A 26,118-nucleotide genomic window follows, 5' to 3' on the forward strand; every position below is an offset into this window, starting at 1 on the left:
CTCGGGCCTCTTTTTGCCTTAGGAGGGTTTTTGTTTGTTTGTTTTGTTTCGTTTCAGTTGAAGTGTAGACAGAAATGCCAGGGGAGCCCAAAGGGGTTGAGGACCATCCCTCGAGGCCCCAGGCCCCCAGCCAGGCCTCCTCCCAACACCTCTCGGCTGATGAGGGGCCCGCTGGCCCGAGTCTCCTGGTAGAGATCTGAGGGTGGCAGCACTGGCTGGTGACAGGTTTTAGGCTGTCAAAGGAGGTCCCTCAAGGACCCTGTCCGCTGGTCTAGTCACAACATGCTGGGTTGATTTTTATCTCCTGCCTGAAACTGGCGAGGAGGGGAGACTCCCCCTCCAGCCCTCCTGGGTTCCGGTGGCTGGACTAAGAGTAAAACCGACACAAGGCAGGTTAATGGGGGAGAGAGACCCACTCGAACCCCTGCATGTGGAGGCCCCACAGAAGAAGTGGCCAAAGCAGCAGCTCTCGCTCTTCTTAGGCACAGAAGAAACAGTAAGACGCGAGGCATTGCCAGGCCGAGAATCAGGTTTGGAGCCCAGTGAGTGAAGACGCTAAACAGGCTGTGCTCAGGGCGGCCAATGAAAGATGCCAGGAGGCTTTTGGTTTTTTACAGTTTTCTGAATGTGTGAAACGTCTGTCTCCAAAGCCGAAGCTGCAGTCAGATCTGTTCAGAGAAGTCCTTTGTTTAACTCTTATTTTTTATTGAAGTGTGGCTGATTTACAATCTTAGTTTCAGGGGCACAGCAAAGCAATTCAGTTATACAGATACATGTATTTTTTCTTCAATTTCTTCTCCATGGCAGCTCATTACAAGAAACTGAATATTGTTCCCTGTGCTAAACGGTAGGCCCTTGCTGTTCATCTGTTTTCTCTGCAGTCGTGTGTATCTGAAGGCGGTGGTTCATCTGGGCTTCTCGGCCCGGAGTCCCCATCTCTGGCGACAGGGTGTCCTTCTGCATGAAGAGGCAGGGGGGGCACCTTTCACATGGGAGGTTCGTTTCCTGCTTTCAGGGAGACAGAGAGGAGAGTCAGAGGATCTTGTGTTGGCTGTTTCTGAAATAACTTTAATTCAAGATAATCAATATGGCATTGAGCATATTTTGGGGTGGGCTTCCCTGGGCCCCCCCAAAACAGAACCGCTGGAGTCTGTGAATAAGAGCTCTCTCCCTGGGGCCCCAGAAGGAACACAGTGTCCTTGTGAGCCCCCAGGACAGCTAGCTCAAAGTTGCAAAACCCGCCTCCTTGGGAAAAGTCTTGCCTTGAGTTCTCCATGTCTCCTTACCCCCAGTCACAGCCCCAGGCTGGCCCAGCTACTCCCACCGCCAAGCCCAGGAGACCTGGCTCCTCGTCATCCTTCAGCCAGGACACTGGGGGGGGGAAGGCCAGTGGAAACCAAGGCCGCTGTGTGACCGCCACTTCTCAGGAGGGGACAGTGGTCTAAGGGCCTCAGGGAGGCCTTTGGGCTGCATTTGCTGTTGGCAGTCATATTTCCATAGAAAGAATTAGGCCAACCATGAAAACACAGGCCCCAGTTGTTCTAAAACAGAAAGCAGCCCTGGCTCAGAGCGAAAACAGAGCTCTAAAGATGCTTCAGGCTGGGCCAGCAAAGCCCCGCCAGGAGACAGGAGCCACAGGGTCACGTGACCGGGAAGGTTTGTTACGAAGAGCTGTAAACAGGGCCTCGGAGTAACAGGGAAGTGGCAGTAACAGTGACAGAACACTAAAGAATACAGGAAGGGCGGATGCAGGGAACAGCCCTCAGACTGACGGGGACACCCCCGACACCGCAGACCTGGCTGGATCAGCCCGGCCTGCCCCCAGTGTGGCCCCAGCGTGGCCGGCTACGTGGGGCAGGCACGGGGCTGACCGCGTGGGGAAGCCGCGCAGGGCCTCACCGGTGGGACTGCTGGAGGTCTGCCCTCGGGGGTGCCAGGAGGTGCCTCGGGACTCTGCAAAGCCACCCAAGGGAGTGTGGGAGAAGCTGCTCGCGGGAGGTGCCCTGCCAGGTCACTCTAGGGCGGGGGCTGTGGGAGGACTGGCCACTGTGCGCTGCGGGGCCTACACACTGGAACCAGGACGAGAAACCCTCCCGCCACCATGTCCCACCGGTGCCTGTACAGACGGGGCTCAACACCACTCGGCTGCGAAGCAGAACCATTCACAAAGCCCAGAGCAGCGAAGAAGGGAGGCCTTGATGGTGGGAGTAGCAGACTGAGAGCCATCACGAGCCCACGCCCCCAGGCCCGTCCGCCTGGTCGGCCGTTGCACAGACACCCACCGTGCGTGCCCTCCACAGCCCCAGGCCAGGGACCATCTACAAAGGTGACTGAGGCCCACGCGAGGGTGCCAGACCTAGTTCACAGAAGTGCAGGACAAAGTTCAGGTAAATGACAGTCAATCCCATGCGACGATTGGGACATACTTACACTAAAAATTTATTCTTCCTTTATCTGAAATGCAGATTTAACTGGGACGCCTGTGCTTCATCTGACACCCGGGCCCCAGCACTGCCCAGGGACAAAGTGTCTGATGGGCACAGGAAGTGCTGTCAAGGCATTTCCCCCCGCATCTTCTGAGCATAAGAGCATCGGTCAGGTACAGGGACTGGCTGAGCGGGCTTACTCCCTGCCCTCCTCCCCTCTTCTCCCCGGGGCTGGCCCAGCCATTGCTCCTGCCCTCAGAGTGTCCCTCTCAACGCGCAGTGACCCCTCCTCACCACTTCTCAATCGCTCACAAGCATTTCCTGGGATCCTCTGGCTGAGCGCCAGGTCTGAGTCATCCAGGGCCAGCTGTGCTTTGGAATTCAAAGCATTCAGAGCTAAGAAAAACAAACATACAAGTGAATAAAAGCACATACTATATATTGTTTAACCTCCGTAGGGGCCTGTGGTGGGACCCCAACCTCAAGCACACCAGCACTTCTGCAGCCAAGTCCACCCCACTCAGGGGGCACACACCCCACGCAGTGTTGCAGCCTGCTCCCGGCTGATCTATGCAGTACTAAAGCGGTCCCCGAGATGCTGAGGTCACCACAGGCGGCACGTTTCCTAGTCCTTCTTATTCCCAAGGGAAATGTTACAAAGCTTCAGACATACACAAGTTCAAGCAAAGCTTAATGCCTGGACGTGTCAGTGCCGTGAGTCGTCCCCACACCTGGCTGCAGGGGCTCTGGGGGGAGGCCCAGCGTTGTCGTGTGGCTCCGGTCACCAGGCTGGAGGTGGGCGCTGGAGGATGGTTGTCCCGCGCCACGATGCAGCACCCCAGAGACGGTGCTTCCTGGCACGTCTCCCAGGTCACCAGCTCAGAACTAAGCTGTCTCTTTAGCTGGGTGAGTGCCTGCTGGCTGATCAACGTTGAAGCCAGCAACTGGCAGGTCATACATTATGACCAGGTAGTCCACAGGGGCTCCCCCAGTTTTCACGGGGGCTCCCCCATCATCCCCACTCCTCCTCCTCTGTGTTCGGTCCATTACCGGGATTCCTCTGTCCCTCAAGGAAGTAATGAGACCAGCCCCCTTTCGCTGCTCAGCATCTCCTCCATGTCCTTTTCACCTTACACTTTCGGTTGATGAACTTCTAGGGTAAATGAAGTCTGTCCAGAAATAGACTCACAGACATAGAAAAACAAACTGCAGTTACCAGGCAGGAAGGGGGTTGGGACAGATTAGCAGTTTGGATTAACAGGTACACACTGCTTCACATAAAGCAGATAAACAACAAGGACCTACTACTGTACAGCACAGGGAACTAAATTCAATTTCTTTTCTGTAGTGGAAAATGATCTTATATATATATATATATATATATATATATATATATAACTGAATCACTTTGCTGTACACTTGAAATTAACACTGCAAATCAACTACACTTCCATAAAACATAAGAATTAAAAATATATATATATAATGAAGTTTGCTATCACCTTCCTCCCTCCTGCGGGCGGGTCTCCTCTCCAGCCCATTTTGAGCGCCGTGTCCTGCGCACGCCTGCCCACGCCTGTGTTAGGGAGCCCCCCCCGCCCCCACTGCCCAAGCACCAGCGATTGGGGAAACCGCCGTCTCTCGGGCGAGCTTATTCCAGAAGCCCTGGACCTAAGTCAGCAGCAGGAAGCATCCTCCCACGCACCCCCCCCCCCAAGCTCCACCTCAGAAAGGCGTTCGTTTTCACTCTTCACGGGGTGTAAACTCCCCTCACAAGTCAGGGCAAAGTAAATGTCAGAAACATCCCTTTCAGAAGACACTCGGGAAGGAGCCGTACGGTGCTGCCGTGCAGAAATAACGAAACGTTAGTTGTCCCTGGGCCCAGCTTACCTGCAGTGAATTCACGCTGCTGACTGAAAGGGACTATCCAATCAGGCAGAAACCAGTCCTTGAGTATCCAGTGCGTGCTCGTTTGCACAAGGGGACGCAGGGACGCATTCACCACGCGCACCTGTGGCAGCTTCACCCCGACTCAGCCTGTGCTTTGTGACCTGAAACCACCCCCATCTGCACCCTCCTCAACCACCCTAATGCCTTTGTGGAAATGCGGCACAGGACCCCCCCTGCCTCCTCAGCTCTGAAGACTGGTGCAGACTAGGCTTTTACACCGGTACCATCTTGGCAAATCCATCAGGATGCTTTTCCATTGTTTCCCAAAGGGAAGGTTTTCCACCACAGACATTTAGATTGTTCTCCATCACAATCCTTCCCGCATTTCCACCACCAACCTTCTGAATATTCGTGCTCACCTTTAAAGATCAGCAGTTCCTGCAGTAACCGAGCTGTTCCATGAGCGGCAAGTCGCTGCCTGGCATCCGCTGGTGTCCTCACTGCGAACGTCACGTCCACTCCGGTCAGCATCTCCTTCCCCGCCCACCTCCCACCTGCAGTGGTTTCCACGTCTCAGTGGGTCTTGGACATCACCAATACTGCAAAACTTCAACTGCCTTTCCTTTGATTCCCAAAGTCATACATCATGGGGGTCCCAACATCCCTGGCTTCCTGATACTGGCAGGGTCAGTACTTCTGTGTCTCCCCCGTAGCAAGCAGTGGGGTGTGTAACTCTTTTTTATGCATGAATAATGCAACTGAGCCCGAAGTCACAAAAGGAGAAATAAATTTTAAAATTTAGAACACACATCAGCAACCCACAGAGGTGCCTGCACCCCTGGGAGCATGGGACTGCAGCAGTCAGGTCAGGTCAGATTTTGCAGCAAATTGAATCTTACCACCAAAGTTACAGGGGGAAAAAAGGCTATTTTTAAAGCTTTTTGCATTTTGGTTGCAGCTAAGGGGCTGTGGGTCTGTTCTGCCACGGAATCAAGGAAAAGATAGAAGCGGGGAGCGGAAAGGGCTCACAGTTCAGCAAGAGGGAACCGTCAGCAAACAGAACACAGCTCAGCAGTGCCAGCGGCTCCTGCTCACTGATGTCGGGGAGGAAGACCTTCCCCTCTCCCTGTCTAGGGTCATCCAGCTGCTCTAAGAATTAAATTGACACATGTCAGGTTAACAGGAGAACACCAGACAGAAGTCGAGTAACGTGTACACATGGGAGAAACCCAGGAAGTATCTCACCAAAACAGCTGCAGCTCTCACCTTAAATGCCATCTCAGCAGAAGACAAAAGACGGTGTTTGGGTGGATGGCGTGGGACTTCAAAGGCAAGGAAGGCAACGAGCACAAGGATGGAAAAGCACGTGTTGGGTGAACAAATGCTCGTGGGCTGTGCAGAGACACTGAGACAGAGGGACTCCGATCTCTAGGTCTCCCCGCCACACCCACCCGTTCTTTGCAGATATCTCTGGTCGTGGCTTTGTTCCGGGAGCAGGCCCTTTCTTCATTTATTTAGGCAGCTAACGGGGAGGTAAAAAGAAAGACTTCCTGAGTCCTGTTTCTCAAAAATAATCAGCCTAAATTAATCCTCCTGCCAAAGAGACACATTCTGGGGTGGCAAATTTTGCTCAGCTACAGTGAGCACCTGCAAGGTGCCAAATTCAATACTACTCACCAAGGTAGGTGTTACCGCTCCCGTTCATAAATGGAAACCCTGGGTCCAAAGAAGTTTAAAACCAAGCAGCCACCTACTCCCCTCCCTGCCAATCATTTGTTAAATTCTAACCTCCAATACAATGGTATTTGGAGAGGGAACCTCTAAAACATGATCAGGTCCTGTGGGCACAGCCCTCATTTATGGAATTAATGTCCTTATAAAAGAGATCCCAGAGAGCTCTCCCTTCCCCTGTGTGAGGGCTGTTGGGTCCCAGGAGAGGCCATCTCAAAATGTGCCTTCATGGCATATTGATTATTTTGAATTAAAGTTACTTAAGAAACAGGCAATGCAAGAGGGACACTCTGACCCTTCTTTCTGCCCCCCTGAGAGCTGGAAGTAAATTTCCCATGTGAAAGGAGCCCCCTCTGCATCTGGAGGAAGGACACCTTTATCACCAAAGGTGGGGAATCGGGCAAGAAGCTTACACAAACAAATCTCGTTACTTCTCTAACTGGGCACCCAAAACCTAAGTTTCTTAGTCCTGTCAAGTCCTCACAAATTTACTGCTTCTTTGTCTAAAAAGTATAAAAGCTGCTGCTTTGGCCACTTCTTCTGTGGGACCTCCATGCGCATGAATTCAAATGAGCTTTTTTCTCCTGTTAACCTTTCTCATGTCAGTTTTACTATTAGGCCAGCCACCAGAATCCAAGAGCGGTGGAGGGGAAATGGCCCCCTCGCCAACAGGACAAATAGGACCATAGCTCCCGCTGTGACACCCATGACCTAAACAGCAGTTCAGCAACTACGTGCAAAGCCCAGGCTCTTCAGAGCTGCTCTGAGGTCTGCGCGAGCATCTGATTATCTCTGCCTCTTCACATGTGACCCATCCTCAAATCTGTTCCATACCAAATTTTCACACACTAGAGACCACCAGGATAACTCATTTTTGTGTAGCCCTTCTCCCGGAATAAAACTCGTGTTGCATCCCCCAGACTTCAGAGTTGGGTGGGCAAATATACCAGGTGTGAGTTTGCCCCAAATAGAAAAAGATGCCTGCAGGCGGCCACTTGTTGAAGAACTGCTAGGAAAAGTGAGACTGGAAACATCCCATGTGCCCATCAACAGGTGATTCGTTGAACGAGCGATTCATCACCATACAGTGGCGCTCGGGGCAGTCAGGACGATGACCACGTATTCCTAGGGAGCCACCTCCAGGATGGATGGTGACACAAAAGAGGGCAAGGTGGGAAAAACAGTGCTAGAAAGGATGGGCCTCCAAAAAATAGAATAAACGAGGAAAGATGAAAATGGGGAGCTCCGTGGGAAGGACCCGGCGTCCCCGTGGGTCTGACCTCGTGCTCCGCTCCTGCACCTGCCCCTCTCCCCGCGTCGTTCCCTGCGATCCAGCTTTTCCGCGGTCTTCAGGATTTACGTACTGGGACCTACTGCGCGTCCCCAGACCGGTCCCAAGCCCGAGACCCCGCGGCCCCCGGCCCCTGCGCGCTGCGCGCCCACCGCGCGCACCGCTCATGTTTGTGGGTCAGGCGGCTCGGCCAGAAGACGTGCCGCTGGCCCCCTGGACGATCGGGGCCCCTCCGCACCCCGCCGGGCTCTCCCGGGACCCGGGGCGCCCCGACTCCGTTCCCTGCCCACGGCGCCGCTGGAGATGGGGTCTTCCCGGGGGAAGGGCTCGGAGGGCGGTGGGGGTCCCACAGGGGAAGTGCGGGGAGGGCGCGCCCAGGGCTCAGCCCCCGAGACTGCGTGGAGAAGCCCCTCGCCCGCGGCCTCCTCCTCCCCGACCGCCGTTTGCGCGCTCGGCTTCTCAGGGCACTGGGGGCGCCGGCGGGAATCGGGGGCCTCAGCCCCAGCCCCGGGCGCGCGGAGCCCGGAGGGCGGGCGTGGGGCAGGCGAGCGCCGGGTGGGGGTGCTGGCGGGCGGCGCGCGGGCTCCCGGCTGAGAGGGCGGTGCCTCCCGCGCGCGCCAAGCCCCGCCTACGCGCAGGCAGCGCCTCTCCCGATTGGGCAGCGCCTCCACGTCGTCGGGGCGGGGCGAGCGTTGTCGCGTCCAGGTGACGTCTCCCGCGGGCGTCGGGCGGGGTCGTCGGCGTCGGCAGCAGCGTCGGCGGTGGCGGCCGGTGGGAAATGGCGGAGTACTTGGCCTCCATCTTCGGCACCGAGAAAGACAAGTGAGTGAGAGCCGGACGCCGGGGATCCCGGCCGGGGAGGCGGGCGGTGTGCGCGTGGGCTCGGGAGCGTGGTCCCGGCGGCGGCGGGAGGCCCGGCGGGGGAGGGGCGCAGCGGGCCTTCCGGCCTCGGGAGCAGCGCGCCGCCGCCTCGTGCGCCGGGGCGGGCGGGCGACAGGGCCCGGGCGGGCTGCGGGCTTCCGCTCGGGCGGCGCGGCCTCTCCGGCCTGGCCCCTCGGCGGCCCGCCTGCTGGCGCCCCGGGCCCCCGGCTCTCCGGAGTCGTCTCGAGTTGTGCTGAAGTTGTCAACGTTAACAGTTCCCCCAACTTTCAGCTTTTAAGGTCGAGTCCGGGCAAGCTGTGGTGCAGATCTCGCCCGTGGTACATCGTTAGGTAACTTAGGGTCCTAACTGCTGGGGGCTTTATCCGCTTAACGAGACTTTTGCGTGTTTGAGCGATGATCGGGCCGGTCCTAAGGACATTTGATGTAAAAAAAGTATTATGGAGATTACGGCTTAACTGACCATAAAAGACATAGTCTGCTTTTAAAATACTTTAAGATGCGGTTCAAATATAAGAACAAGGTTTTTTTTTTCTCTCTCTAAGGTTGCATTCCTTCCCTAGCCAGTTGTTAGGTTAAAAGTAAAAAGTGTAGTTTTGACTTTACCATGTATTAATTTCCAGTGCATTCACCGAAGTTTAGACTAAAGGGGATGTTTTTCAACACTTTGGAGGATAATTCTTACTTTGAAAACTTGAAGATTGAGTGCTTAGCTTAATCTATTCTTTGAATAAGTGGTTACCATCGGGATTTTTCAGGGCTGTACAAGGCTTATGTGAATGTTTTTAGTGATAAACTCCTAAGATTGCTATAGATAATGTTTTAATACCACTTTATCGAACATTATTTAAATTGTTTTCCAGGGTGCAGTCTGTCTTGTAAAATGTCTGCTTTTGCACATGCTAGGATCATCTGTGTTGTTTAGAAGAGGGGTTCATGTTTTTTCCTAGTAAAATTCACAAGACAGAATCGTCAGTCATACTCGTTCCAGAAACATTTATTGGGTGTCAACCTGAGACCAAATCTGGAGACTCAGAAGTGGAGAACATTTATTTGGATCTTGTTCTCAAGGAACTCAAAGAGAGAGGGGTGCTTGTTGCGTAAAGGGTAACTAAAGTAAAATGCACCTAAACGTGTTAAGTGCTGTGGAAGAGGTGTGTGCTCCGAATGATGTGGCTCACAGAGGAGGCAGCTTGGGGAACATGATCGGGAATGAATTGGCCACCTCTGGAATTGAGTAGAAAAAGAGGCTTCTCCCAGTTTTCTGAAGGACATGCCATGTTAATTTCACTCTAGCAGATCCTAGTAAGGGCCATGACTCCTGTTCATGCAGGTTTTTTCCCCTTGTTCTTGTAAAAAGCTGCATAATGTGGTGTCTTCACTATTTCTTACTCTACAAAACTCTTAGTTCAGAGATTTATTCCAATAACATTTTTTATATTCCTGCTGTAAATAACCACATTTCAGTCTATTGGAGCTGTATTGTAAAAGTCATGGCTGCAGTTCTGCAAAGTTGATCATTTAATCCAGGTTTCTTGTTTCAGGGAGACTTGGTGGGGTTTTAATTTCCAGGAAACATCTCAACTCCTAAAAACTAAAGATGAGGATTCCCACTAACTTTTTTTTTTTAATTTAAGCTAAAAGTAAAATGTAGGCCTCTACCAATTAAAAATATTTAGCTAATCACGCATGTAAAGTTATGGACATTATCTAAATGTAAGCATGGATTAGCCTCTATTATCTTCTCTGTGATAGTAAATTATGTCTTTTTCATCTTTTTCTTTTATTTCAGTAGGTTAGTAAGCAGAGCGCTAGGACACTTCCGGCTGATACACTGTGTCACTGTTAGGAAGTAACTGCGCATCCTGAAATGAAAGTCATCTCTGGAAGTACAGAGACAAGGATCATTTTAATTACGTGCGATAGTTGGGTATTAATTGTTGAGACAGGAGTTTTGTCCATTCTGAGATGTTCTTAAAATAAGCGCTTCATTTTGGAGTGACTTCTGGGAGATGCAGTGTTAATGCTCAAATTAAATAATCTCAAGTAAGAGCAGACTTGTAAGATAATTTGGCAGATAGTGTAGTGATCGTTTTCTCCCCTGATAAATTCAGATTTTTCCATCTTTACTTCCATCTAATAATAAATTAGTGGCTAGTTGATCTTCATAGCCCATCAGATTTCATCGAGGTCCTTTGATCTCAATTGTGGATTGGCTATCTCATGGCGCTTGCTAGAAACTGAATCTACAGGGTAACTTTCCCTCCTCACGTCTGAATTTGGACACCTCCCAGGCCTGCTGAGCCCCCCTGCATTGCTGTCGTGCTGGCTGGGTTGCTGCTTTTGATTTTATCGGGATCGTCCAAGTATTGGGCATAATAAGGGAGGGCTTCCTGGTGGGGACAGAGGTGGCCTCGTTAGCCCTGTAGGTAGAGTGGACTCCCTAAGAGCTTGTTTTCAGTGTACTGAAGCTGGGGGAATTGTTTACTTCAGACCTGCTTCTGGAAATTTTTTATTGGTTTGGTGTCTTGGGTGAGAGAACCTGACTTTGTGTTTTATGTAGATGACGATGATTGCATTTAATGAGCACTGTGCAATGAGCACACAGACGGTATATCTGATCCTGGTTCTCGGAACAATGCCAGGTTGGCATTTTCCTCAGTCTTCAGATGGTTCTTGAGACCCGCACTGTTGGGAAAACTGGCTCAGGCCCGGACAGGCAGCAGCAGTCACATCTTGACCCCTCACTGCCCTGTGTGGATGTCCTCCAGAGAATTTTATCGTGGGAGACTAGAGAACAGATAGGTTTTAAGTTAAATATAGTTTTAGACTAATTTCATATTCAACTTAAGAGAAAACAGTAGAGCCAAGAAGTGCAGTTGACCCTGGAGCAGCACGGGGCTAGCGTGCCGCCCCCCACACGGCCAGTGGTGCGGGCCAAGTGCGTGGCCGTCAGCCCTGCCTGTCTGCTGCTCTGAATCAGGTTCATCCACCCATGGGCCGCGTAGTACTGCAGTATTTAGTAAGTGGAAAAAACCCAAGTATAAGTGGACCCATGTAGTCCAAACCTGTGCTGTTCGCAGGTCAGCTGTGTTTGGAAGTGGAGGGGATTGGGGTGAGGAGGACTCGAGTTAGAAGAGAGCGCTCTTCGTCGGAAGGCTGCGTGTTTGTAGAGGAGCTAACTGACTCTGAGTAGTCCCAGAATGCTACCAGGAAGGGGCAGACACTGCGACCAGTGAACACAGCTGGCCTGTGTGTGTGCGAGGCGGAGGGAGAGTAGTTTGATAGCATGTCTCATGTTGATGATGCGTTTCCATCTGTTTGGTATCTTCCCAGAGAAACAATCAGCTCCTATTTTCCTTCACAGAGTCAACTGCTCATTTTATTTCAAGATCGGAGCGTGTCGCCATGGAGACAGATGCTCTCGGCTGCACAACAAACCGACCTTTAGCCAGGTTTGTTTGTTTTTCCTTTTCTTCCCCCTGTTTTTATGTAAATTGTCAAAACTTCATGTACTTTACAGAGGCAGTTAATAATTTTCATGTTAAGCAGGTCATTTTCTTCCCTCTAGTTTTCCATTTGTGTTCATAAGTGTTTTGTTTAAATGAGAATGAGGCAGGTGACCCACCTCTAGTGGAAGGTCTGAGAGCATCACCCCTATTTTTATCATTAGAGAAACTTTTTAAAAAGAAACTTTACACGTTGGCATGTTAGCTGTGGCTGGCTTTCACTGCCAAGCCACCCTCCCTGCCTCTGACAGACGCAGGTGGGGAGGGCGGCCCGGCCAGCACTGACTTAGCCTCATTCAAGCCCTGGCGGACGCGGCGCGCTTCCTGCCTGGTGCTCTCGCCAGCCGTGGGGGCGTCCGGAGCCACCTCAGCAGAGGTGCTGCGTGGTTGTCAGCAGAGCCGTGGTGCTGTGCGTGCGGGGGCTCTGGTGCTCCTGGGCGTGTCCCCTTAGATCCCAGTCAGGGGAACACCAAGTTGTGTCATGTCAGAGAAATACGGAAAAATGAAACTTAACATTGAAACGTGGGCGTTTATCTTCAGTTATTCGTGGGCAGTCTATTCAGTTAATCGAGAGATGCCTGTTACCTTGGGCTTGGGTCTGCTGTGAGTTCAGACCAGTCAAAACTTGTGATTTTTGGTAGTTATTTTTGGTTAATTGAAGAAAACACAAGGGTTTGCACCCTGCAAGTGAATCAAAGGGAGAAAGCACCTCTAAGAGGAACAGAAAACTTCTGCCCGCGTTTGCTTGACCACTTGGAATGTGAAAACATCGAACCCCTGTCCTTGCCGACGGAGGGCCCTGGGGCCTCTCAGCGCCCGCGGGGTCTGCCGGGCTCTGCCTGTGAGCGCACGGTGTTTGTTCACGTTTTGAACCTCTAACAATGTTTTCCTGTAAGTATTTAGGAAAATCAGCCAATTGGTGTAAGAAAGAGACAGTGTTTCCTAATTTATTAGCTTTGAACACGTCTCTTTCAAAATTCAGAATATTGGAGAATTTGCCTTACACTTTCTGTTGTATTTCTTTTTCAAGTGCCTCAATTTATGAACTGAATCTCACCCACTAGGCCAGTGGCCACGATTCCATTAAAATTTAGTGGGCTCGATTGTACGTGTTAACTTGAGCCTCTTGTCTTGATTGATTGGTTGGTTTTGGGTGATCCTGACCACCCTGGTTCTGATGGAGCTGCACTGCTCTCTTTAAGTGAAGTTTCCCTCATTACACAGATGGCCCAAGTGAGACCTCAGATTAGTTTCCTGTTGAGTAACTGGGCTCAGGATAGCTTTCCACCAGAGTCGTCATGCTGGTGGGAGTCCGGTTCTGAGTGGGAGGCGTCTGAGGCCCGAGATAAGCTGGCTCTGGGCAGTACTCAGCGGCTTGGGCAGGAGGCCAGGCCCTGGGTGGGGGGAGTCTGGTTAGGGGTGTGCTGTCTGGCTGTTGGGCGTCCTCCCAAGTGGGTTTCCCAGAGCAGACCTTTGAGGGGGCTCTCACAGCCACTCCCCTTCAAAACGCAGCTAGAGGTGGAACTGGCTGGGTTTGTAAAAACCACTTACAAGACTGCCGTGGCCACATGTTGGGACTAAGTGTTTTCCTAAATTATGCAGCTTATTGATTCAGCTTGTAAACCTCTAGCATAATTCAGTGTGGGTTTCTTTTTAAGCTTACAGTGATGTGGACATTAGGATTCATGTAATATACTAGCCTACTAACTTAAACATGGTTTGTTTTTTCAGACAACTTGGTTTTAAGAAGAACGGTACAATGTAAGGTTTCAAGTCTGCCTGATCCAGTTTAAAGCACAAGGGCTAAAAGGATTTTTTTTCCCTTAAAAGAAGGATCGGAAAAGAGCAAATGTTTTAAGCTATTGTATTATGTAAACAGAGATCCCACCAAGAAAATGTGAATGTGATAGGTGTCCGTGACAGTTAGGAAACCCATTCGGTGTCCTGTTTCCTACGAGACCAAGAGAGCTTGATGGACTGCATATAGCTGAGTTATGCATTTGGTTTAAAAAATAATAATTTCATATGGGGAATATGATTATAATGTGACTTTTTTTGACCTCTTAGTGTCTGCTAGCTTGAAGTAAAAGAAAATGTTAGCGTTCTCTTGTTTACCTTGCCTTAAAACACTTCCATAACGTGGGACTACTACTCAAAGTAACAGTTACAGTTTCTTCTTGGTTGCTGGCTGACTTGACCCAAGTCACTGCTCAAACTCTGTTTTCATAATATGATGGTTTGGGTGTGTTCTTCAGAAGACAAGTGTCTGACTTGCAGGAAACAAACAAACAGCAAGCGTTGAGCCATTTGCAAACAAGTTGTCTCTTTGCAATTGTCTAATATATGCACAGCAGCCAGTAGAATTCCCCTTTTTATTTTTTTTTCCCCGCAGACCATCTTGATTCAAAACATCTATCGTAATCCCCAAAACAGTGCACAGACGGCTGACGGCTCACACTGTAAGTCCCACAGTTGGAGAAATTTTTTTAAAACAATGGTGTTAAAGAGCCCACTCTTAATTGAGACAAACAATGTTGGCTTCTGAGCTGCTGACATAGAGCTGTTGCAAACAGGACAAGGTGATGGAAGTCCGTGGTGCGCACAGCAAGAACTTGATACTTGGCCACGTTCAGCAGGCTGTCTGGGGAAGGTCATGGCCCGGCCTCTTCCCTTGATTGACGTTGCTTAACAAGAGGGGTCCGTCCCTGTGCCATCTGAACGTCACCAGCCAATCATTGGTCTTTGCAGTGACTGAACCCCTGGCAATTATTAAGTTCTTTCTGTAAAATCAAAAATCTTAGGAATGCTTAGGAATCAATAAGGTAAGTTGCCCAGTAAGTGTGGGTTTTATTTCACCATTACGATTTTTCCTCTAGGAAGTGGAGATTTCATGATATGTAATAATTGTATTTCTCTAATCAGTTTACACAGGCACTTTTCTTTCTCATGTGTTCATTAAAAGTTTTCTGCAACAAGAGTATTTTGGTAGTAGCCTGCCAAGTTGTGTGCAGCCTTAACTGGATTGGAACTTGGAGAATTGTTACAGTCTGTGGCAGAAATACAGTATTATCATATCATGGGATCTCTTCCATCGCAGTGTTAGGGTGCTCCAAGACAGCCATCAACTAAGAAACGTCTCTGCTTCCAAAGAAAATAACTTGCTCTTTTTTCAGCACTGAGTCTTGACTGAAGCGATCTTCGCAGGAGACCGGTTAAGTGTTTACATTTAATTTTCCATAATATAAAGTTGTTGCGTTTTGTATTTCAGACCATTGCCCTCTTGAACATTTACCGTAACCCTCAAAACTCTTCCCAGTCTGCTGACGGTTTGCGCTGTAAGTTCATACAAGTTCCTTCCCTGGTTCCCTGGGCTTGCGTGTCAGAGCTCAGTGTCAACTCCATCTGGTCTGCACTGTAGCGTCAAGGACCACCTTTCATTAGCGGTGTCGAGAGCTTGTCCCACCGACCCCGTGGAAGCCTCTGTTTGCTATTTGAACCCACTTACTTAGGAAGGAAGAAAGGGACTGGAGAGGGCGTCCTCAACAAGAGCTTGGAGCTGCTGCCCTCCCTGCCCTTGGCTGTCATCTGGGAGAACGTGGCGGCTTAAACGTGTGGCCACATTCTTCCCCCGTAAGAGTGAACGTTCTCTGACTTACAGAAAAAGTGCTCTGAAGTTATTTTTCAGATTTTATTTCTTACTAAACTTTTTTTGTCCCTGAGACTCCATTTTGTAGATCATGCTTTTCATTGTGAGAGCACTGCTCTGAAAGTGTTTCCCAAATGAGGGCCCCACAAGGTGCACTGACCCCAAGTTTCCCTTCACCACCAGCCCTGTGCTGACTCAGGTTTCACTAACGTACTTTACGTGGCTAGCTCCAACGTCAGGAGTTAGCTTACTGCGTTTGGAAAGTAAAGGATGCTCGGTAGGGAGCAGGGCTAAACTGGGCGTCCCGTGGACACTGCCGGTTTCTTCCCACGTTGGGAAACACTCATTTTGAGTTATGAGTATTGTATTTCCCGAGGGGTAGCATTTAGAGAACAGGGTTAATATTGCTGTTGTTGGAAAGTTAAAGAAACTAAAATTTCAGGTTTATAACTCTTAAGCTGTAGAAGAAATTTAGTCACCTATGGATAAATTGAAATGAGCATCCTGGACTCATCTTAAAATCAAGAATCAAGGGGTCCAAACCAAAAGGTAGATGTTTCTCATTCACCAATCTGTTTTAAAACTGTGAAAAACATAGATCACAAAATAATACCATAAGGTACCCGTGGGTGGCCCCAGACCTGAGTCAGACACGCCCTTGGCCTGGAGCCCCTCAGGCTGTAGGTGACCTGGTCCCAGCAGCCACTACCCACTCAGGCTGGCCCTGCGCTGGGAGGCCTCCGGGCTGTGCACCTGTGCGTGGGCGGCGCCGTGTCTGGGGGGGGGGGGGTGTGTACAGTCTCCCTGCCAAGACGCTCGGTGGTTTTGATGCTGATGCTGACCTGACAGAGAATTAACTTCTTTCCCTGAATCTGATGGGAGCAGGATTTACTTGGTAGCCCTTGGTTTAAAATGCCTGGTTTTTGTTTGGTTTGGTTTTTTTAAAGAAATAAGAGCAATAGGTGGAGGAAACTGTTTCTCTGTGGACTTACTAAACAATTTTTGTAACAGCCCTACCCTGGGGAAAAAGTGAAAAGTAGATGGCTGAGTGGCAGCAGTTAATCAGTCTTTGCCCTGGCGGTTTTCCTGGGGATGCGCACATGTTTTATTGACAGAAGAATGTTGTATTTATTTTTTGTGTCTATATATGTGATTCACAGCACTCTTGTTTTGCGTATGCTACAAAATAAAAGTTTAGCTGTGCTAAATATTACAGTTCTGGGGTCCAGATTGTATAAATTAAGTGAAATTCTGATGCTACAATTTAGGAAGAATGTCAGTTTAAGTTGATAAACCTAAACTATTTGGCAGCAGGCCAGACAGAATGCCAGCCAGCGAGGTTCCTCAGTTTCCTAAAGTTACTGGCTCTTTTTAAAATTCCCTTTTATCTGTAGGAAAGTCAGCTTTCTACTCTTGGATTAAACTTACATGTACAGAACCCTAGTTTAAGAACATTTCTGTGAGAAAACTGGGTATTTTTGAATTGTATTTAAAATATATTAAGTCCTGTAAATGTTTCAGTTGATCAGTTTTTTAATTGCTCATCTCTGCCTTTCACATCATGTTGATTGACTCAAAAAATTAAAGAGTATAGAAGATAAAATGTGCCCATTGTCAGGTGTTTTCAAAGAGCAACTTTGCATGAGTTGCTGAAATACAGTGCTCTGCTATATAGTGACAGAACAGAAGTGCCGTGAATACAGACAGCATTTTAACAGTCACCAAAACTTACTCTCAATGTTGCTAAAACTTTGAGCGTGTAGATATTTTTGTCTTCTCGTTTCTTCTGATGTGGAGAAGGAAGTTAGTTTTAAATATTAAACTCTGCCCTTTGGAATGGGCTCCTCTTGACTAGCTTCTCTGTTGTTTGGAACTCGATTTCCCCTCAGGAAAGGAGGTACGTTCATGATAGCTTTAAACTGGGATGCGCTGTCAGGAGTAGCCGATGCTGCCTGATGCATTCAGTATGTTGTGTGTTCTCAAACAGGCGGGGTTCCTGGAAATCCAAAAATAACTAAAATGCAGGGACACCTCCCTCCCCATGACTAGAAAGGGAACTCAAATCATTGTCAGAATCAAAAGATTGAAGTTATTAGTTCTTACCCGTAAAAGTAAAAAGGTTTTCAAGAGAGCCAGGGAGCTTCTCCGAGGCAGCACAGAGTGGAGAGGGCCCACAGCCAGGGCCCGGGCAGGGCGCCCGGAGGAGGCCACCAGTCCAGGAGGGCGGCCCAGCCTCCAAGCCACTCCCTGGCCTGGCTGTTTGGAACGCCCACTTACGACATGCCAGCTTTGTGCTTTCTCCGATTTGGGCGCGGAGAACTTTACGGAGTTTGAATGGTAACATTTGGCAGAATGACGATGAGGATAGAATGTAAATTTGCAAAGTCTGTCCGCACAGTGGGCGTGGTTTCACTTAGTGCCTGTGGATTATAAAGAATAAACTTGATGAAAATAGTTTGAAATACAAAATGATGCTTTCTTCAACAAAGCATTGTAACTCTCCCTTTATGCAAAAGAGGGCCTTCAGAGGACTGCCATTGAACAATTATCTTACTGAGTCTTTATTTTCAGTCATTGGGTTTTAATCGCATCAGAAACAATCATGTAACGTTCTGTGTGGCTGATAATCGGTAAAAGAAATTAGTCAGGAATCATACGTTTTTGATCACTTACCCTGGTTTCAGCTTTCATTCTAGTCAATTGAAAGGTGAAAAATCAGTGTGATTACTTAGCCTCTACTTTAAATCTAAAGAGGAAGAAATCTTCCTTTAAAATCTCCTTGAGAGTCAGCTTTTCCTCAGACTTTCTGAAAATGATGGCCCTTTGATGCTGATTAAAACCTGTTGTGATTTCAGTATTTTAATGGCCAGATTGAGACTGTCATAAGGGGCATTTAAAAACCTCAGCACACGTTGAAATTGTCACACATAGCCGTGTCACGCAGTGTCGTCAGTGCTCCGCTGGGGCAGCCCTCGTTCTCTCTCTAGACAATCTCATGTGTGTCACTGTAGCAGTTTGAGTTTAAGCTCGAGAGCCCAGGCCGCGGTCCCCGCTCTGACCAGCAAGATCTCTGTTGTCTGCAGGTGCCGTGAGCGACGTGGAGATGCAGGAGCACTATGATGAGTTCTTTGAGGTGAGCTGCTGGCTGCCCCCCTTTGCTGGGAGGGATTGGAGCTTCTCCCCCATGATGAAGATGCTTGCCCGTGTTCTGTTCAGTGGCTCTCCTCTGTACTGTAGTCCTTAAACCCGTGTCCTCCCCGACAGGAGGTTTTCACGGAGATGGAGGAGAAGTACGGGGAGGTGGAGGAGATGAACGTCTGTGACAACCTTGGAGACCACCTCGTGGGGAATGTGTACGTCAAGGTAGGACTGAGGCGGCTCGTGGCATCCGTTTCCCGGCTGGCCAGGGGTCAGGAGTGAGGGGCGCCTGCCCCTGGGGCTGCCTGGCGGCCAGGTGGCGCTCACGCCGGCCGGTGGACTCCGCTGCGCTGGCTCAGCCCTCTGTCAGCGGCCTGGGGATGCCACACCCCGGCCGTCTGTATCTCGGGCTGTTGGACCAGGGAGAGGAAGCTGCTTATGTGTTTGGTTTCTTTTTCCCTTTTTTTAAAATAAAACTTTCACCACCTGCACAAATCGCTACGTTTGTTCTCTTAACCAATTGAATTTGAAAACCAAGATGGCATATTTGGTGTGATTTGGGCCCACTGCAAAGCTGAGTGATCGTGAGTAAAGAAGTGAGTGTCTGCTTCTTCAATTGATCTGTAACGTTGTTCCTCTTAATCGCTTGCCCTGAGGAGCACATGATGTGTATTTGAATCGGTCATCGAGAACACTTCTGACCAAAGCGCAGGTGGCGAGTGTTTCTGTCTTGTCTTTTCAGTTTCGCCGTGAAGAGGATGCGGAAAAGGCTGTGATTGACTTGAACAACCGCTGGTTTAACGGGCAGCCCATCCACGCCGAGCTCTCCCCCGTGACCGACTTCAGAGAAGCCTGCTGCCGGCAGTACGAGATGGGGTAGGTGTGGGGCAGGCCTCACGGCCCACGCCTGGGAAGGTTGGGGGAGCGTGTGCGCGCACGGTGTGACCCTCTGGCTCTCCCTCCAGAGAGTGCACGCGAGGAGGCTTCTGCAACTTCATGCATCTGAAGCCCATTTCTCGGGAGCTGCGGCGGGAGTTGTACGGGCGCCGTCGCAAGAAGTGAGTATTTAAGTGTGTCCGTGACTCTGTGTGTAAGTGTAACCAAAATAGTATTTTCAGGGTGAAGGTTGGCCTGGTGCATTTCTCTTCTTTAAAAGGCAGTGCTTAGAATGTAGCAAGTATTTGAGAATATGGAAGTGTACACTGGAAGCACATTCCATGCACACACACCTTCTCAAGTAGATCAGACCTTAGTAACTGAGGGAGCCGTTAAGCAGGTCACCATTAAAATCGGGTTTATTTACACAATGTGTGTCCTCAGATGGATATCCAGACTTCACGGGCTGCATATTTCCATGGGGGTTTCTTGGTTTTTACAGGTTGGGCAGGTTTCTTTGTGGGGGTAGGGGCACTGCCCTGCGAACCACCAACAGTCAGGTTAGTGGTCCGGGTGCTTCAGTGTGGGCGGTCACGTCACAGAGCAGAGCAAACACCAAGATGTCAGCGTAGGGAGTCACTTGCCCACTCAGTTGAGTCGTGACCCCAGAGGGGCTGTCATGCCCTCTCCCGTTAAGCATGCATTTGGCAATGCAGACGCTGCTGGTGATTGTTTCGTTGTCCACAAAAAGCAGCACAGAAGGGCCTGCTCTCCCCACCCCCACAGCGGGCCTGGCAGACACCGTAGCTGGGGGCGGCGGCAGGGGCGGCAGCTCGGTTCTGGGGACCTGAGGCCGGGGTCGGGGGTGGGGTGAGGGGTGTGCAGGTCCAGTTCAGTCCTGATCCTGATTCCCTCGGTCATGGGAGTTGGCACCACAGAAGAAGAAACAGAAGATGTCCTCCTCTTCCATTCCAAGATGCCACTTTTTATCCCTGACGCTCGAGCGTCTGGAATCAGGGCGGGCACATCTGACAGCTTCAGCTTGTGCCTTAATTGGCAGCATCTCCCTTTTTCACTGGTGTCATCAGAAAGATGAGCTGTATTATTTATTTGAAAGTGTCACGAGTGTGATCTCATGCCACACGTGTTGGCTCGGAAGCCATGGTCTGCTTCTCGCCCTTGGTTGCAGGCATAGGTCAAGGTCCCGGTCCCGGGAGCGTCGCTCTCGGTCGAGAGACCGTGGTCGAGGCGGCGGCGGCGGCGGCGGCGGCGGCGGGGGACGGGAGCGCGACAGGAGGCGGTCGAGAGATCGGGAGAGATCGGGGCGGTTCTGAGCCATGCCGTTTTTACGTATGTCTGCTAGAAAGTGTTGTAGTCGATTGACCAAACCAGTTCATAATGGGAATTTTTTTTAAAAAACAACAAAAAAAAACAAAGATGGGTTTCTGAATAAAATTTGTAGTGATACAGTGTTCTCGTGTACCTTATTTCTGCGGAAAGCGTTTGCTTGAAGTCTTCCTTTGCGGAGCTGCACGGCACCAGCCCTCGCGGTGAGGCTCTTAGCCCGTCACGCGCGGTGCAGGTGAACCGCGTCGGGGGGAGAGTGCCTGCCAGTTACGGGGAGAGCGGTGTGAGGAAAAGCCCGGTCTGGTTGTCTGTGTATAAACAAGTAATCCAGTATTCCTATTCTGAAGCTGTTGCATGGACGGGGGTAGAAGCTGCGGGCTGTGTTGGCGTTTACAGGGAAGCCAGTCTTTTGATGCAGCGCAGGCGTGGACCTGCCAGTGTTAGGTTTCTCATCCATGTGGCCTCTGGTTTTGCTCCTGGAACCCAAGTGGCTCATGAAACGGGAGCGTGTTCAAGCCGCTCTCGTGTCCTTCTCCATTAACTGGTTGCTGTGTCACAAACCATGAAGACGACAGCAGACACAGGAATGTGTGCCCAGATCTGCCTCCACAAAACCTTGCTGTCTGGTGTCACCTTCCCAAACCATCTTCATCATGGCGGCCCGGGGCAGTGTGCTGGCGGTGACTTGTGGCCACCACGGCTGCGCCTTGGCTGGGAACAGTTTCTTGTAAGAGAAAGTCTTAGCCAAAGGCAGACCAACACGTGGTCCCAGGTGACCATCACACGACACTGCTGGCATCCCTGTTTCATCACAGCATCTCCAGAGGGAGTTGCCCACACGCTGCCCTGGTCGGCACCCGCTCGGTCTCCCTTCACTAGTGCTGGGAGCTCGGGGAGTCGTGTTCGAGCCCGTTAAACCCTAACTGCACACCTGGTGAGTGTCTGGGAGGAAATAGTACGTATTTGACAAGTCTGTTTCATAAAAGTCAGTTTTTATTTGATGGAACTATAAAAAGTGATTCTAGTGATTGAACTATTAGTTTTGTTCAGGTTTGATGTTGAAATTTTTATATATTTTTTGCAATAGTAGGCAGGTGATTCTAGATAAATTAATGCCACTTTGAGTTGGTGATCTACGAGGTTTTGTTCAAATCGTCTCATTTTCCATACTCCCAAAAAAGTACCAACACTTCAGATTTTCTACTTAAGTTTGGTCAGAGTTGAGTCACTTCCACTGCATCTGAAGGCGGGAGTGTGGCAAAAATGTGTATTTCTTAACTCTGATTAGAATCACCTATTGTGAACGTCTGTTTAAAACAGACGGAAAATCCCATCAAAAGTGTCTTGAAAACATTGCCACCGAAGTAAGAAAGAGGAGGTTACCAAGTGTAGGAGAAGGAGTCCCGCCACACCTCAGCGCAGGCCCGGAGTGGGAGGCTGCCGGGGGCAGTTTGTGCCCAGAGGTGCCCCTGGGGCTGCCGCTGGCTCGGACGTGCTCGGACCCCAGTCGGCGAAGAGCAGCTCAGGAGATGAGCCGTGCAGCCTGTGGTCCCGAAAGAAAAGCCACTTGAAATCATTGCAATGTGTAGTGCGTTCAGGCCCAAATATCACTGTCTCTTTTCCTGTTACGTGATGTACTTTAAGACTAAAGCCAAGTGGAGAAGAGCTGCTGAAAAAGTCTTTTAAGTGAGGTGCCGACACATTTCATTCAACAGTTGGGCTGAATTATTTCAGTTAGCTCTCTAGACTTTAGCTTGTAACACAGGTGTAATGGGCTTGCCCTGTGCCTGTGCATAGAATAGATAAAACTCGTTTTAGATGTTTCAAACCTTAATGACAGGTCACCAGTGCCCTGTGAGTTGGAGGAAATTTGCTTCGAGTGAAATCGTATTGGAGAAAAGGTTACTGATGTGGTCTCTGCGGTTCCCGAGCTCAGTGGTCATCACTTCCCCGCTTCTCAGTTCAGGAGTCCTGATTTACCGAAAGGGGGTAAAATGGCAAATGATTTCTTTAAAAAAAAAAAAAAATTCTATTCAAAGCACAGAGAACACTGGTATTATAAATGCGCTCCTGGAGCCTTTGTGATGGGAAGTCAGGCGGGTCTTGGCAGTTAGAATGTCACATGGGACTCGCGTGGGACTGACATAATAAGGCGGCGCTTTGTTTTGTCCACTGGTTCCCAGATGTGGGCGTTTTCACGGGCCATGAAAATTTCCCCAAAGAAACAATCCCAGTGGTCAGCATGGGGTTCTCAACTTCTGATCTGCCCGAGTGGGACTTTGTAAATGGCTCCCATCAAATTTCACCCATCATTTCATGAAAAAACTTTTTTTTTTTTTTTTAATGATGAAGAGTTTTAAACATACTCAAAGTAGAGAAATTGTGATGAAGCCCCAGGTGCGTACCTCTTGTGCACTTGGGTTGCCCCGGCCACCTAAGGGCCTTCCCACACTGCCACCTCAGGAGAGCACAGCCCCTGAGCAGGCTTAGCCCTGAGCAAGCCCACGGTGACTTCCTTTTCAGATCTCCTTGGTCCCAGGGTTTGGCAGCACCGTCCGTCAGGCATGTGTTGTATGCCAAAAGTGAGCAAGACAGAATAAATGCCTAGTTGGCACTTAGAACATTCTGGCTGGCGTTTCAGGGCAAAACTAAGCCAGGCTCCCCCCTGGAGAGGCGGTCAGGGCAGAAGGAGGCAGCCAGCAGCCTGGGCGCTCCAGGAGCTCAGGTCCAGACAAGCAAGTGGGGAGAGGGCTGGGGCCCGTCCAGGGGAGCAGGGGTTCGGCTCTGAAGGCTTTGGAAGTGGCAACTCAAGCTTGCCTGGGAGGTTGAAGTGTCCCTGCCAATCCAGACACCGGCCAAGGGACGTGGAACAAAGCAGCAAGAACAGGGACCTTGCTGGAGCAAGCAAGCAGGCTTTTCATCCCAGTTAGTCCGCATAACCTGAGGAGCAGGAGGGAACGGTTCCGGGGAGCACTGCGTGCGTTGGTCAGGCTGCCCCGGAGCGAGTTTCAGCAACAGCGATGGACGGTGTTTGGCTGTGTTGACCTGAAGCAAACAGACTGCAGTTACTTCTCCAGCAAAGATGGGTTTGTTCAGGATCAGCAGAGAACTGCAGTTCGGTTCTGCCACTAGTGGTGAGCCCCTAGGCCCCTGTGTACGTCCCCACGGGGCCACCTGACTGAATCGGGGCACAGCTGCCTGCTCGTCTCACCCCGCACAGGTTTGCACAGCAAGACTCCAGCTCCTCTGGACCTCACACTGACAGGAAAGACACCTTCCCCCAAGACACCCAGCATCTCCCGTCTCATCGACCCAAATTGGTGTTGCTTGTTTCTCCCATCGGGAAATGGACAGCTTCCAAATTCTTCATACGAAGTGAGTATGATACTGATAAAGCCCCACGGAAATAGGACACACACACACACACCCAGAAAACTGCAGGGGAGCCGCAGTTCTGACTGTGGATGCCAAAGTCCAAACTTCAGTATTAGCAGATAGAATACAGCGGCCTGTCAAGATAAATAAGCCAGAGGTAAGTGGGGTTTATTCTGGGGCTTTTACAGACACTTCGTCTGTCCTGCCGAAGCCTCCTCAGGAGACTCCCGGTCCCGTTTGTGTCCTCTCTCTCAGCCAGCTCCGGGGCTGTCATGTTTCTAAAAAGGAGCGGCGTGATGTGACCGCACGATACCTAGAGGCCCGTCGGGCCGCGCACGCTGCCGGAGGGCTGGCCCAGCCAGGAAGCAGCCGCGCCGGCCCGCGCCCGGCCGGCCCTCCCGGCCCTTCCTGGAGGGGGCCACCGTCTCGGTATTTGTGGCCACCGGCTTGCTTCGCTTTGGTTGTATTATCTTAGTCTCCACAGAGGCCTCACCGAGCACTGCAGCTTTGCCTGCTTTTGAATTTCATATAAACCAAGACACCACGTATCTTCTCTCCTTGCTTTGGCTCAGCTCGTCTGCAGCTCTCCGTGTGTTGTTGGACGCAGCTGACTGGGAATTTGCAGCTGGAGGCATGTGGACGTGGTGAGAAAGGGATGGAGTAGCTCATGTGTGTTCCCAGTGCAGCTGACCGGCTGGGGGAGGGGTCAGTGGGGACAAACTCCCTGAGGCAAGAATGAGCTTGGACGGGTGTGATCAGGACAGGCTGGCACCAGGCTGTGCTGTGGAAACACGTAACCCTCATTTCCCACTCGCCCCACATGTCCATCCGGGGCCGGCTGCTGCCACTGCCATCGCTGCCCTCTTCCCTCAGGGTGGCCGCTGGGGCTGGTGGGCAGCACCCCCCTCCCCGGCTGGAGCCCTGCCAGCCAGCCCGCCGGCGCAGAGAGCAGCTCCCTGCTGGCTCTCTAAGCCTCTGGTCAGAATGAGGCACAAACTTCCTTCCACACCGTCGGTCAGAGCAAGTCACACGGCCACGGAAGGGCTGTGCACAGAGGGCGCCAGAGGGAGGGGTCCTGGGACACTGCGTGGCAACGGCGTCTTCCATTGCACGTTCAAGGCACAACACGCCAGGAGGAGAGTCAGGGCGACATCTCACAGGGCCTCTTGGGCTGGGGGAGGACCTGCAATGGGAGGGTGCTATGTTCTGCTTTGTATTTTTTAAAGGGTCTCTCACTGCAGGGTGGCGAGGAGGCTGACCACAGCAGGAGTGCAGGAGGGGCCAAGGTGGAAGCCACCACTCTGGTCCCAGCAGGAGGGGAGGGCAGTTTGGACCTCGAAGGTGGGGGCAAGGCGGTGGAGTCTGGGATGGACGGTCTCTGGTCCCTTTGTGGTCTGGCTCTTCTGGAGGTGGTGCAGTGATGGGACCCCGGCTTCACCCCACACATCGTCCACAGAGGACTACGGTCAGCGTCATTTCACACTATGGGCGCTTTCATAATTCTGTGGAGCCCCCGTTCAAGTCTCTGCCCATCTTAAAACAGTCATCTGTCTCTTTCCTGCTTATTTCTAGGGGTTCAATACACAGTCTGTTGTGGGTTCATTTCCTGTCTATTTCTAGGGGCTCAGTACCTTTGCTGTTGTGGGTTGCAAACATCTACCCTGGTCCCTGACTTCCTTTTCCCTCTCAGTGCTGTGTTTTGATGAACACCTGTCTTCAGACGTAAGTGATCCAGTTCAGCAATATTTCTTTCCTGGACAGCGCTTTCTGGGTCCTGGTTAAGGCGTCTTTGCCTCCCGAGTTCCTGCTGATACTCTGGCTTTACTGCAAGCTTATTGTGGGCTAGGACTCCTCTCCCATTGTTCTGTGTGTGTGGTGTGAGGCTGATGATTTTCCAACAACCTTTATTGTGGGAAAAAACCACAGCCTTCCCCTGAAGAGCTGAGTCAGTTGACCACTCGTGTAGACGGGTCCATTTCCAGATTCTCTTCCATCCCGTAACGGTTACAC

General features: G+C 50.7%; 1 protein-coding gene and 1 long non-coding RNA gene across 29 annotated transcripts; one reads left to right on the top strand and one right to left on the bottom strand.

Annotated features, from left to right (window-relative positions):
• Positions 1 to 684: 684 nt before the first annotated feature.
• Positions 685 to 7,932, bottom strand: LOC141573931 (uncharacterized). 25 transcript variants are annotated; one of them, XR_012500464.1, is made up of 6 exons: positions 7,328 to 7,930; positions 5,768 to 5,838; positions 5,583 to 5,638; positions 2,721 to 4,816; positions 2,111 to 2,356; positions 685 to 1,005 (listed from the first exon to the last, which is right to left on the bottom strand). It is a non-coding gene; the product is annotated as an uncharacterized LOC141573931 (long non-coding RNA). The 25 variants fall into 25 exon arrangements; XR_012500459.1 differs by having other exon boundaries at positions 2,721 to 4,870; XR_012500401.1 differs by having other exon boundaries at positions 2,721 to 5,638.
• Positions 7,933 to 8,001: 69 nt separating this feature from the next.
• On the top strand, positions 8,002 to 20,858 carry U2AF1 (U2 small nuclear RNA auxiliary factor 1). 4 transcript variants are annotated; one of them, XM_074346335.1, is made up of 8 exons: positions 8,002 to 8,160; positions 11,585 to 11,672; positions 14,119 to 14,185; positions 18,456 to 18,505; positions 18,637 to 18,735; positions 19,253 to 19,386; positions 19,476 to 19,568; positions 20,576 to 20,858. In XM_074346335.1, the coding sequence occupies exons 1-8, from the start codon at positions 8,117 to 8,119 to the stop codon at positions 20,718 to 20,720; spliced, it is 720 nt and encodes a 239-aa protein (XP_074202436.1). In that variant the 5' UTR covers positions 8,002 to 8,116; the 3' UTR covers positions 20,721 to 20,858. The 4 variants fall into 4 exon arrangements, with proteins under 4 accessions (XP_074202436.1, XP_074202488.1, XP_074202390.1 ...); XM_074346387.1 differs by lacking the exons at positions 14,119 to 14,185; positions 20,576 to 20,858 and adding exons at positions 14,995 to 15,061; positions 19,889 to 20,196; XM_074346289.1 differs by lacking the exon at positions 14,119 to 14,185 and adding an exon at positions 14,995 to 15,061 and having other exon boundaries at positions 8,003 to 8,160.
• Positions 20,859 to 26,118: the final 5,260 nt, after the last annotated feature.

Source organism: Camelus bactrianus, chromosome 1, assembly GCF_048773025.1.
Source record: "Camelus bactrianus isolate YW-2024 breed Bactrian camel chromosome 1, ASM4877302v1, whole genome shotgun sequence".
Lineage (NCBI taxonomy): Eukaryota > Metazoa > Chordata > Mammalia > Artiodactyla > Camelidae > Camelus > Camelus bactrianus.